The 13,257-nt window shown below is 40.1% G+C and overlaps 1 protein-coding gene across 1 annotated transcript in view; it reads right to left on the bottom strand.

Moving 5' to 3' along the window:
- mre11a (MRE11 homolog A, double strand break repair nuclease) overlaps positions 1-13,257 on the bottom strand; it is a 69,616-nt gene that overhangs the window by 56,048 nt on the left and 311 nt on the right. Inside the window, exons 2-6 of the mRNA XM_076981397.1 lie at positions 12,795-12,848; positions 12,337-12,469; positions 11,142-11,302; positions 8,506-8,593; positions 97-238 (exon numbers count right to left, since the gene is read on the bottom strand). Of these exons, the coding sequence (XP_076837512.1) occupies positions 97-238; positions 8,506-8,593; positions 11,142-11,302; positions 12,337-12,469; positions 12,795-12,817 (547 nt within the window). The 5' untranslated portion in view covers positions 12,818-12,848. The remainder of the gene's footprint in view (positions 1-96; positions 239-8,505; positions 8,594-11,141; positions 11,303-12,336; positions 12,470-12,794; positions 12,849-13,257) is intronic.

Raw genomic sequence — 13,257 nt, 5'->3', positions numbered from 1 at the left:
TTAAATATAAAAATAGCATTTCACCATTTAAGCAGAAGGCGATGAGGGTTCTCAGGGTGCTTATGGGTCTCAAGGTGGCCGGTGCCAGGATCTTACCAATGCCGTACAGGGCGATCCGTGTGCTTCCTTTCTGCAGAAGAACAGGGCTGATCTCCAACTTCTCCACCGAACGGCTGCGGCCAAAATGATTCAGCAGGCCGGCACAGCTCAGCAGGTCCAGGGCACACAGCCCATCCGCCTGTCACACAGACGCACCCATCAACACACACGTCAATAAAGTCCTGTGTACTGAGATGCAGAAACAGAATTTCTGAGATCCACAATGCATCATTTGGTAAACATCCTCTCTAATATTTCAGAGGACTGCAATATGCAAAACAACTCTTCAACAAACCACAATTTTTGTGTGTGCTGGGAAGAATTTAAATATATACATAATTTAATTGCAATTGCAATCCAATAATTTATCACTAAAATGCATAAATAACAGACGATCTTATAACAGACGAACAGACGATGAGCATCACATCACAATATACAACGTACATCATAATAGCAAAAACACTGCTACACAGTATACATGTAGCATACCATAGAGAATTTGGAGAACATGAGCTAAAGGCGTGTACACACACACACACACACACACACACACACACACACACGACAGATCAGGGCACTACTTTATAGTCCACTTGGTGCTGTTCTCTCTGACGTACTCCTTCACATCAGCCTCATGGCCACTCGCTGCGTTTCCTGTCCTTTCTCTCCTCGCTATTCCACTCCCTGGTCACCACTATGCTGGCCCTGTCTGTCAGCAGCCAAACCAACCAAATTACTGGGGGGAAAAAGTTTGGCTCCATCATCTGCTAATCTGCTTAAACCAAGAGCTAAATGGTAGTCGTCAAGGCGACCACAAGTATACCCCCAACAGATGGTTGTCTAAAGTGCAAACATGCCTGCCTTACAGAACGGGCCTCCACCCCACACTAATAAGTCAGTGCTAGAAAACAATGGTGAATAACAAACGTAATGAAAGCAATCTCTTACCTTCGAAGAGGAAGGAAATAATAAGTAATTTACTGATTTGTTATTTTCATTTTATCCTTGTGACAAAGCTTGTTCTTAAATCAATTTGATCCACAAAATGAGGCCCAGTTATTATGGACATATTACCAATGTCTGATTCTCCATTATAACTGCATCTGTTCCTGATTATGGAATTATTAGTCATTATTTACTAGTCATATTCATTACTTGTTATTACAGATTTCGAGCAATCGCTTATTCTATGCGTAAATCTGACATTTATTAAGCCACTAAGTAAAAAAACATGGTCTTCATCCCCATGGACTGTCCAACTACAGGCCAATCTCCAAAGTTTCTTTGCTACTCTAATTTTCTGTAGAAAGAAAATGTCCTCAAGTTATTTCTGTCTGGATTCAGACCCCACCACAGTGACAAAACTGCATTGACCAAAGTAGTTAATGATCTTTTAATATTCTCTGATAAAGAACACATTTCTTTCTTTTTGATTTCAAGAGCGCATTTGCTCTTCAAATCGTACCTGACAGATCGACACAAATTTGTCCTTTTAAATAATGAAGCTCAGAATGCACAAAAGTAAAACATGGTGTCCCACAAGGATCTATATTGGGATCTATATTATTCTCATTACATATGCTACCATTAGGCCCAGTCATTCGTAGATATGGTATTAGCTTCCATTGCTATGCAGATGATACTTCTATATATCGTCTAATCCAGGTGATGCCAAAATTGAGAACTGCATCCAGGAAATAAAAAAATGGAATTTCTTCTAAATTACAATAAGACTGAGGTGTTGCTTCATGGACGCAAAGCTGCATTGGGTTAATATTCCTCTTTCCCTAGGTGGTTTTTCAGTAAGACCTAAATCTACCGCAAAAAGCTTGTGTCACCATCAATTCTGAGCTTTCATTTGACACACATATACAACGTCACTAAGGCTGCCTTTTAATATTGCGAACCTGAAACATTTACTTTAACAGATGCAGAGAAGTTGGCCAACCCTTTGTTTCATCTTTGATTCTACTACTGCAACATTCTTTTAATTAGATGCTCTAAAAAGTCCTTAAAGAAGCTCTAACTTGTAGCCAGAGTCCTAACTAGGACAAAAAAATTTGTTCACATTAGTCCTACTCTGTGTCCTCTGTGCGTTAAATATCAAATTGATTTTTTAATTCTTCTGTTGACCTATAAAGCGCAAAATGGTCTTGCCCCACAATACCTGAGTGAACTCATTGCATAACACAACCATATCTCACCTGCTGCACTCTCAAAATGCAGGGTAATGCGCTTCGTTCTGAAAATTAGCAAGACTACAGCTGGAGGCAGAGCCTTCTCCTTTAAAGCCCACCAGGTATGACGTTCTTCCAGCTCCAATCCGAAATTCAGACACAGTTCCAAGATTTGAATCTAGGCTTAAGACTCATCTAATTATTCAAGCCTTCAATGAATATTCTCCATGTGAAAGTGTGGAGCTCAGGGGCCCCAGTCATTAAGTCTTCTTGTAATTTGAGATGTTGATGCTGTCATCCGGCCATGTCATGTGATCACTCTAGTCAACAACGCATTCAATATGTGTGGGCCACTGTGACAAACCCCTCCTGACAGCTTCATTCCTCCTGCTTCTTCAATACAAGATGTGCAACTCACATGAATGTACTGCTTTACCAGATCAAAGCTCAGATGGCCTGAGATCTAAAGCTCTCCTGAAATATGACAACTAAGAGGTAAGATGAAAATATGCACCTTTCCAGAGATCTTATTTGAATGTAGAAAAACTGTATGGCTATTCAAACATTTCTGCTGGTGCAGTACTGAAAATAAATCTACGAGCTACAGCGAAAGGATATTACATATCAAAGGATATTAAAAAGTAATTATTCTTAGGGAGATTTTTTTCTGGACCCAGGAACGTTTGGTCCTTTGGTATTTTCAAGCACAGAATCAGTCCAGAGAAGAGTTCAATTCAGTCCAAAGAAGACATCCCTCGTGATCGCGATTTGTGATCTGGAGATCTGGATGCAGTTTGGTGATCTTGAGCTCACAGCAAGTGAGCTCACTACCACTTCCTACGACTTCCTACGACTTTGTGGCTGTGTTGCTGTCTTTCCCAAACACTTCCAATTTCTTATAATACAGCTGACAGTTGACTGTGGAAAATTTAGGAGTGAGGAAATTTCACGACTGGATTTGTTGCACAGGTGGCATCATATCACAGTTTCATACTGGAATTCTCTGAGCTCCTGAGAGCGACCCCTTCTTTCACAAATGTTTATAAAAACAGTCTGCATGCCTGTTTAATTTTATACACTTGTGGCCATGGAAGTGCTTGGAACACCTTATTCCGATAATTTGGATGGGTGAGCGAATACTTTTGGCAATATATTGTATGCTTCCGTTACCACATATAATTAACAAACATGGTATTAGTTATCATCAATATGCAGATGACATTCAACTTTACATTTCTCTAGAACCTAAAGCCCTAAAATCAATTAGCTCACTTTTTGACTGCATAGGTGATGTACAGACATGGATGTCTGACAATTTTCTGCAATTAAATAAAGAGAACACAGGTTCTTGTTCTTGGTAGTGATTCAGAAAGCAATGATGTTCAGACTTATTTAAATAAAATTTATCTGAAGGCCAAACAATGTTTTAAGAACTTTAAGGGCATCACTTTTGATAATGAGTTCAGCTTTAAATCACACATCACGACTACATGGAGGACAGCTTATTTTCACCTTCGAAACCTCACTAAGGTCCGAGATATGCTCTCTCCTGCTGACAGTTAAAAACTTGTCCATGCATTTATCACATCAAGGCTAGATTATTGTAACGCTGTTCTATCTGCTCTTCCAAAGAGCTCCATTTCTCACCTACAGCGAGTTCAGAACGCTGCTGCAAGGGTTCTGACCCGCAGGAGAAAGAGAGATCATATTACACCTGCACTCCACTCACTGCACTGGTTACCTGTCAGCTTTAGAATAGATTTTAAGGTTCTAGTCATGGTTTTTAAATGTCTTCATGGTCTTGCTCCTCTTTACCTCAGTGAAATGATGGTTAGATATGTTCCAGTCAGGTCTCTCAGGTCTTCAAACAGTAATCTACTGGTGATTTCTAAAAGCCGATTAAAGATTGGCGAGGGTGCTTTTAGCCACTATGGCCCAAAGCTCTGGAACTCTCTTCCTGAGGAGCTCATACACATTTCCTCTCTGTACAGCTTCAAGAAGAGTCTCAAAACCTTCCTGTTTAGGTCTACATTTAGTTAAGAAACTAATGGTAAATTATTTTATTAACTATTTACTATTTTACTTAATTACATTATATATCTGTTCTAATTATTTTAATAGGTTTGCCTTATTTACTTTATTACATTATTTTGTATATTATTTTAATAATTTGTCATTTTATTACTTTAGATTGTTTTCTTTTTATTTTTAATTTCTTTCTTAATTTTTGTTGCTTTGAGATGTAAGTATGAAAGGTGCTATACAAATAAAGATTATTATTATTATTATTATTAATATTATTACCACTTAATCCCGCTAGTCAGGGTCGCAGGGGAGCTGGAACCAAACCCAGCATCATTGGGACAGGCACAGAGAGAACATGCAAACTCCACACAGAGTAGACCGGGCTGAGAATCGAACCCAGCCCACCTCGCTGTGAGGCGACAGTGCTAACCACCACACCACCGTGCCGCTAGTGCATTACATCTTGCAACCCAGTATGCAGAAAACTGATGCACAATACTGCACAATCAAACTACAAGAGCCCAGAACCAGTCCCGGGCAGGCTTCCAGAACCAGTCCCGGGCAGGCTTCCAGAACCAGTCCCGGGCAGGTTCTGTCCAGTGTTTGGGACATGTGTGAAAATGCTCTGAAAAGATTTAGGAAAAAAGCTACCTTCAACTCAAGTGAAAAAAAAGAAAATCCTGACTAAGAAATAAATCTTTTGAATTAAATCATGTGTGCCACAATTATTGGCACAACCTCCTTTTGCAAACAAGACAGCACCTTAACTTCTCCTATAAGTCTTCACAAGATGGGAGAATACTGAAAGAGGGATCTTTGACCATTCCTCTTTGTACAAGCTTTCTAAATCATCCAGAGTCCTGGGTCTTCTCCTGTGCATTCTCCTCTTCAGTTCACACCACAGGGTTTCTATGGGGTTGAGGTCTGGGAACTGAGATCGCCATGAGAGGAGCTTGATTTTGTGCGTTGTGAACCATTTTTGAGTAGATTTGGCCACATGTTTAAGGTCATTATCTTGCTGAAAGACCCAGTGATGTATACCAGATTCTAGGGATGTCCCGATCCAGCTTTTTGAACGTCCGATCCGATACCGATATTTATTTGCACTTACGATCCAATACCGATATGGGCCGATACCGATACCGGCCTATCCGAGCATGTATTAAAGTTTTAAGTTATTTAGCCAACTTACTTTGTTGTCAAACCCATGCTGAAAAGTATTTTACTCTTGATAACAAGTAGCCAGCTGAATTAGGTGTGTTTGAATAATACACAATGGTTGGTAAGGAGAAACTGACCTGTTTATTTAGCAATTATTAACTCAAAATAGACAAAATAATAAATAACAAACAAAAATGGCATCAGTAAACCAAGGCTTAAAACGCCATAAGTGCAAATAATATTATAAATTGTATTTTAAAAAATTGGCAGTTTGTCATGCTTCGCAAACATTTCTGCCAGTGTTAGTTGTGTAGGACCTTTCTTTTTGTCTTCGGTTTTCTTTAGAAACGCTTCATGTTTTTTATGGTGGTATTTCACTAAATGCTTGATTATAGTGGTTGTATTAAAAGTTCTTACAGCTTTACCACCGTGCTTGACTTTACTGCAGCATATGATGCACTCTACCTCTTCGTCTTTGTCGTCCTTTAAGGTATAATTATTTCACACAACTGACATTTTTACAGATAACTTCAAATTTACATGGCTGTCTTAATGGTTAGGAGATGCCACTGAGCTAAATTGGGGAGATGCAATGCTTGTGAGCTGAAGGTGTGCTGGAAAATGCGGACCGGATTTTACTCTCACTGGCGAAAACACAGCAAAAACTGGAATGGATTATCTGAATGGGTGCAATGGAAAACCCAGATCGACAAACAAAAAAAAAAACAGATCGGTATTTTCTCGTGCCTACCGACGCATTTTTTGCAAATATCGGGAAAAGCCTACCAGATTCAAAATGTATCCTCAGAGGTGGGACCAAGTCAGTGTTTTGCAAGTCTCAAGTAAGTCCAAGTCTTTATACCTCAAGTCCCGAGTCAAGTCTCAAGCAAAGACACTCAAGTCAAGTCAAGTCTCGAGTCAAGACAGGCAACAGTCAAGTCAAGTCCCAAGTCTGAAACTTGTAATTTCAAGTCCTTTCGAGTCTTTTTTTTTTTTTACCAATGTTGCAGGTATATTTTAAATGTAAATAATAGACATGCGTTCTTTTTTAAATCTGTATTCTCCTCAAATCTTGATAAAACGTGTGCAACTGAAAACACGAAGTATAAAAAAAAAATTTTAATTACACCTCTTTATTGCACAGTTCAATTTGTTAAACTTAGCTGCAAAAATATTCATACTTTAAACTACAATTTTCCAGAAATAAATATTCTGTGAAAAAGTCATAAGTAGAACTCCATGTTCAAATAAAAAGTGCTGATATTTTCACAGTACAATACAAAGAACCATAACAGCATTTTCCCTCTCTTCTCTTATCTGGTTTCTTGGAGAACATGTGTGTCCATGTGTGAGTGACACAAGACAAACAAATATAAGAACTGAACAATTAACAGGAATCTGCAACTTTAGACATTTCAGTAAACTATTCTGCATTGCATTTGCTGGCCAAAAGTCTGTATGTCATTTGTGCACGATGAATGATGTCCCCATAGCTGAAAACTCGCTCCACTTTTGTCAATATATTTTTTTCTCGACGTAGATGTCTTCAAATACACAATCCATGCTGAGATAGAACTGGATATTATGATGGTGACAGAGAGAGGCTCTCTTCCCCAAGTTCAGATACAGAACCCAGGGTTGCCAACTCTCACGCATTGAGCGTGAGACACACGCAATTGACCGTCTTCACATGCTCTCACGCCACACATCCGATTTCTCACGCCGGAAAAAAATCTAGTTTATTTACCTCTGATCCACATCTATGATTCAATGAATTACTAGTTCGCTCTGGCACCAACCACTGGCGATCGATCGATCGCGATATAATACTTAATTTGTGTCCATTTTACACCCCTCCCGGTAAAAATTTACGTTCGTCAACCCCCCATTTGATTGGTTGTGCTGCAGCTCATGCACACACACGTACAGAGTGTGGAAAAGCAGAGGACCGGTCTGCGTCAGAAGGACGGAAATGAAATTAATGGGGCGCACTTTATAAATATTAATATGCGTTTTAAAATTTAGATTTGGGGTAAAAAAAATCAAGTCTTTGCAAGTAAACAGGTTCAAGTCCAATTCAAGTCCCAAGTTATTGGTGTAAAAGTCCAAGTCAAGTCTAAGTCTCTGAATATTTTTTCAAGTCAAGTCAAAAGTCTTAATATTAATGACTCGAGTCTGACTCGAGTCCAAGTCATGTGACTCGAGTCCCCACCTCTGTGTATCCTTACAGCGTTCCCATGTCTTCTGGAGGAGAAACAGGCCCACAGCATCACTGATTCTCCCCCATTCTTAACAGTGGGCATGAGGTGTTTTTCTGTGTACTCATCCTTGGTGTTATGCCAGATTGATTCAATTCTCTTACAGTGAGCTTTGGAGAACTTCTTACTTCACCATCCTTCTCACTGTGTGCGGTGGCAAGATACACTTGTGTCCTCTTCCAGGCTTGTTTGTCACAGGTCCAGATGAACTCTTTGATGATTACTCTGACTGTAGATAAGGGCATCTGCAGCTGAGTGGCTATTTTCTTGTAGCCATTGCCTGATTTATGAAGGTCGACACACATCTGCCTTACTTGAATAGTGTGTTCTCGTCTTTCCCATGTTTAAGAGAAATAGGCCTCTGTGTAACGCCATATTTATACCCCAGGAAAAGAGGAAGTGATGAATTACTTATTAAAGGTTCCTAGATACTGTGATCCAATGTAAAAGCTACAGTAGAAATGACATAAATGGTTCAAATATATTTCAAAGAAATTGTTATGAGTACCAATAATTGTGGAACAAAATTGTCCATAAATGATACAAAAACCTTTTTAAATTCAACACTGGTCCCATACTAATATCCATATATGCCTTTTCACTCGACCGCAGAAGACCTTTAACACCAGCTATGTCTACATCAAGGATAAAAAATAAATAATTTATATGATCTGGAATTTTATCAATTTTTTTTTAATTCTGTGTAAATAAACTATTTTTTCAGCTCTCTCATTTTTGACTGTATGCTAATTTCTGGCATCAGAGTTGCCAGTCTGGCTTACCCCGGTTGGGTCGTCATGGTTTCCATGCACGCTGAAAACAGGAATGGAGACGTTCAGGTTTTCATCCTGGTAGTTCACCCACGGAAACCTGAGTGGAGGAATAAAGAGGTCAGGAGGTTCTGTGTGTGTGTGTGTGTGTGTGTGTGTGTGTATATATATATGTATATGTGTGTGTGTGTGTGTGTGTGTGTGTGTGTGTATATATATATGTATATGTGTGTGTGTGTGTGTGTGTGTGTGTGTGTGTGTGTGTGTGTGTGTGTGTGTGTGTGTGTGTGTTTGTGTGTGTGTTTTGAAATATCAGCTTTGGATGATGGCACATTGTCCTTTTATGAGAAGCCAAAAGATTTTTTGAGCAAAAGAAAGTTTTGAAACAGCAGCAACAACCTAGAATCCATGAATGTAGCTTAACCTATTGTTGCTATTACAATTTCATTACAGTTATAATATTAACAGTAATATATAGCTTGCTAAAGGTTGAGAACCCCTGTGTCACGTATGGCCTCGCCCCCTCCCCTAGCTGTCACTCCGGGTTCCCTTATGTCTGTATTCCGTGCCTGTTTATCCCGCCCCGCTCGTTTGTCTTCGCGATTCCTTGTTTATTACCACGCCCCTTGTTATTACCGTCACCTGCCCCTCGTTTAATGTCATTGTATTTAAGTCCCGTCATTCCCCAGTCTGGTATCCGTGGTTTTGTCTATTCAGTTGTTCATGCTGTTTGTCTACGCCTTGTGCTATACGCTTTGTCTCTGTGTCCTGCCCATTATCCTGTCTCGCGAGTACTCCCGTTTGCTGCCCAGTTGCCCTGTTGTCTGTTTGTTTCAGTTACTCTACGTTTTACCCGTGTTTTGTTTTCTAAGTCTCTAGTCATGTCGCTCAGTGTTTCGTGTTTTCGGACTCCCTTTCGGCTTTGACCAGTGCATTCCTGTTTGACCCTGATTTTGGTATTCCCTTCATTAAATCTCGCTCATCTCAGCATTTGTGTCCGTCTCCTCGCTCCGTGGCGCGAGCCACGTTACACCCTGGTTGAAATAATAAGGAGACAAAAAACTAAATTTGCTACAACTAAGCCAATATTACTGTGGACTAAATTGTCATTCTAATATTGCTGGGCTAATATTGTTGCTGGACTTTCAGCTTTTGTTAATTAGGCATTTCTAACTTCTCTTTAGCCAAGCAAGTGTCTATTTAGCTTCTACTTGTCAGACAAATTACCAGGATGAACTGTGTTTATCTGATACTCACTGATGCACAACAGAACTTTCCCTATTCACTCACACAAGCTGTGCAATCTGACACAAACTAAAATTCAGTGTTTTCACACCTTTTTAATACTCTGGTAAACCTTGAAAACAACGGAGGTGTCTGAAGAGGGGGGTCACTTCCACAACTCTTTAAAGAAGGGCATACTTGGGTTGAAGATATGACACCACAGTACAAAATATGAAACCTGCATAACAGAGCTGACCAACAGGAACTAGAAACCTGTAATATATGAGTGTTTTGCTTCCCCGGATTGGTACCTACAAATTTTTGTTACTACGGTTTACAGAAGACACTTAAAAGTAAGGATGAGTTGACAACCGAGATCTTTAGTACGCCGGTAAAATACCGACATGAGACAAATGAGTTTTGAACCAACCGTGATGAATTTGATATACTTCCAACTGGACAGGGTCAACACAAACAGGCTGTGGAATGCTTCAAACATTACTGGCAAGAGTTAATATAACTATTACACTGCCAACTTCAGTACCCTTACTCATGTTGAGAATTTGTTAGAGGATATTCTGACTCTTCCTGAGCTGCATGACGCACTCGATCCGAACGCCAAAAGTCAAAGACGTCACATTTTATACCGCTGGTCACGTCGAACGCGAGTTTGTCGACATAAGTCTTGATCCGTGTCAGCGAAGAAAACAATACGATAAGCTCTCTGCTCATCAGCAGGCGTGAAACAACCAATCAGAGCAGGAGTTCCTAATATAGGCGTGTCAACTGATGACGTATGACTTAATTGATCTGAAACACAACCAATCAGAGCAGGAGTTCCTAATATAGGCGTGTCAACTGATGACGTATGACTTCATTGGTCTGAAGACGTGACATTTAGAGTTCATGGTCCATTTTCAATGCTCAACACTATTTACAAGTAAATATTATTTTACTTAATTAAAACTACTGTACCTAATTCTACTCAATTTCAGCAGAAGTCCCCTGACTGCTTCACTTTGAGCTTTATGTACTTTATTAAAGGAATTAAATATTGTAAGCTCAGAAACATGTTAGGGTTGTCATGTTTATCAGGTTTTTGTGGAGGAGAATATTTCTGGATTTGCATATTTTTACATTCCATGTGGGTAGATAACATTAAAACTCCCACATATTACAAAGCACGTTAGCAACACCTTTACTGCACTTACAACAATTTCTATTTCTATCTATTGTAAAGTACAACAAAATCAGTGAGAATACATTTTAAAACCATACCTGCCCTTTTTGGAAACTTTTAAAATCATATATGAGTATTTCATTAAACTAACCACCACTATTATTCAATGCACACTTCACTTTCAGTGCATCAGGGATCAAAAACAAAAGCACTGAGATGCGATGACGTTAAGACGAACGCTCACTTGCTGTTGCCGAAGTTGACGGCCTGGTCACTAAGCACCTCGAAGAGGATGGGCGTGTCCCCCATGCAGTACTTTCGCATGACCTCGATGCAGCTGTGCATGGCTTTGCGGGAGGGCTTGTTGTCATGGAAAAGATCACCACCCAGCAACACGAAATCCACCTGGGTAAAAAGGGAAGTGTGTGGGCAAGACTGCACGGGCTGCCTTATTCCCACAATGGTCTAGATGGCGTCCTTAGATTTTGGCGTTTGGTTTTAATGGCATATGGATAACTTCCACAGAGAATAAAAAGTCAAATCAAACGCATTTATCTAGTGCTTTTTACAACATCCATTGTCACAAGGCAGCTTTGCAGCATGGGGCAGTCATGATCTGGTGGTGAGGGAACCGGTCTTGTGATTGGAGGGGCGTGGGTTCGTTTCCCAGGCCTGAGGCCAACTGCTCCCCACCCCCAGGCTAGGGCTGCCCACCACTCTGGGCACGCGTGCACTACAGCCCCTTAGAAATCACTAATGTGTGTGTTCTGACTGCACAGATGGGTAAATGCGGAGAACAAATGCAGAAGCCCAAATATCTCCTCCAAGAACATGATGAGGAAACGTTGAGAGGGACCCATCCTCCTCCGGCCAACATCAAACACCACTAAAGCACTTCCATAAGTCTGCTAAATGTGTTGAAACCTATACATCTAATGCACCCTGAAGCTTAATTACTGTGTAATAACCCCAGGCCATGTAGTGTTCTTAACATTGGACTTTAAAGAAGCTACAGGAAGCAGTTTTCTTCTGAGTAACTTTCTTTTGTGGTAACAAAAGTTTCCTCACCTGTGTGTTTGAGGGTACACACAGGAGGTACACTATCTGACAGCTAGTGATCACCAGTTGCTCGCAGTTGGCATTAGTTCTTCTGTGGCAGTTTTAATGTGTCCCCAGTCTAAGCCTAACATTGCTTTTGTTCTCTCTGGAATTCAATCATAATTAACAAATTAACTTTCCCATTAATCTAAATGGATAAGTGCAAAGTTCCTAAGATGCATTGTTATTACATTACTTAAATTAATTTACTCCTGAAAAAAATAACTGAGGCAATGACAAAGTTCTTCGTAAATCTGTGTGCAAATACCCTTTTCTGATACAGACAGTGATGACAACACACTGAAAAGTGTGTACACGTAGACATGAGGAGGAGACCTCACCTCATTCTGCTTTGCACATTTCATGATCTCATCAAACGTCACGAACGTGTCACTGCCTCTGACAGCATCTTTCTCCAGGTAACCCAAGTGGATGTCTGTAGCAATGAGTATCTTAAACGTGTCCTCGTCATCTCTGCAACAAAAACAATCCATCAGTCAGAGACTCAACACGGTGACAGGATATAATGCATCAATCAAATGTAAACAGTGATATAATTTGGGGGTAAATTTGGGGTTTTGCAATGTCATTTATACATCTGACAAGAAGGGCTTTTATTTTACTGTAAAGCTATTTGTTTTGTGCTGGTACTGTTTCATAATGTGTGATCTAGGCAGCGAGAGATGGCATAACTTTGACAAAAAGGTCACCTTTAACAGACAGCTCATTTAATGCAATGAGCCCATACACATTTGACATCTCATAACGACATTAGTTAAAAACAATAAACTGCACGTACACTGTATTTCCAGTCGAGGACATGATGAGGTACCCGGTCTGGAGGTGATGATGCCTGTGCAGAGAAATCACACCAGCTCAAACCTGCGGCAGCCAGCACTGGCTGTTCATGCAAAGCTGGAACTAGCTGGCTTTACCTGGGTTTAACTGGTTTAACTGGGTTTAACTGGTTTAACTGGTGGGTTTAATTGCTTTAACTCGTTTAACTGGGTTTAACTGGTTAACTGGGTTTAACTGCTTTAACTGGGTTTAACTGGTTAACTGGGTTTAACTGCTTTAACTGGGTTTAACTGGTTAACTGGGTTTAACTGGTTAACTGCTTTAACTGGGTTTAACTGGGTTTAAGTGGAATGAACCCCCAGCAGGTCGGGTTAACACGTCTTTATTAACGCTGAACTCAAAGCTAGACAGTCACACAGTAACGTTTTGACATGTTTCGTCAGGTACTTGTAGTTAAAGAAGCG

The sequence above is a fragment of the Brachyhypopomus gauderio genome, chromosome 19 (assembly GCF_052324685.1).
Source record: "Brachyhypopomus gauderio isolate BG-103 chromosome 19, BGAUD_0.2, whole genome shotgun sequence".
NCBI lineage: Eukaryota > Metazoa > Chordata > Actinopteri > Gymnotiformes > Hypopomidae > Brachyhypopomus > Brachyhypopomus gauderio.
This window is presented reverse-complemented; position numbering and strand designations above follow the sequence as displayed.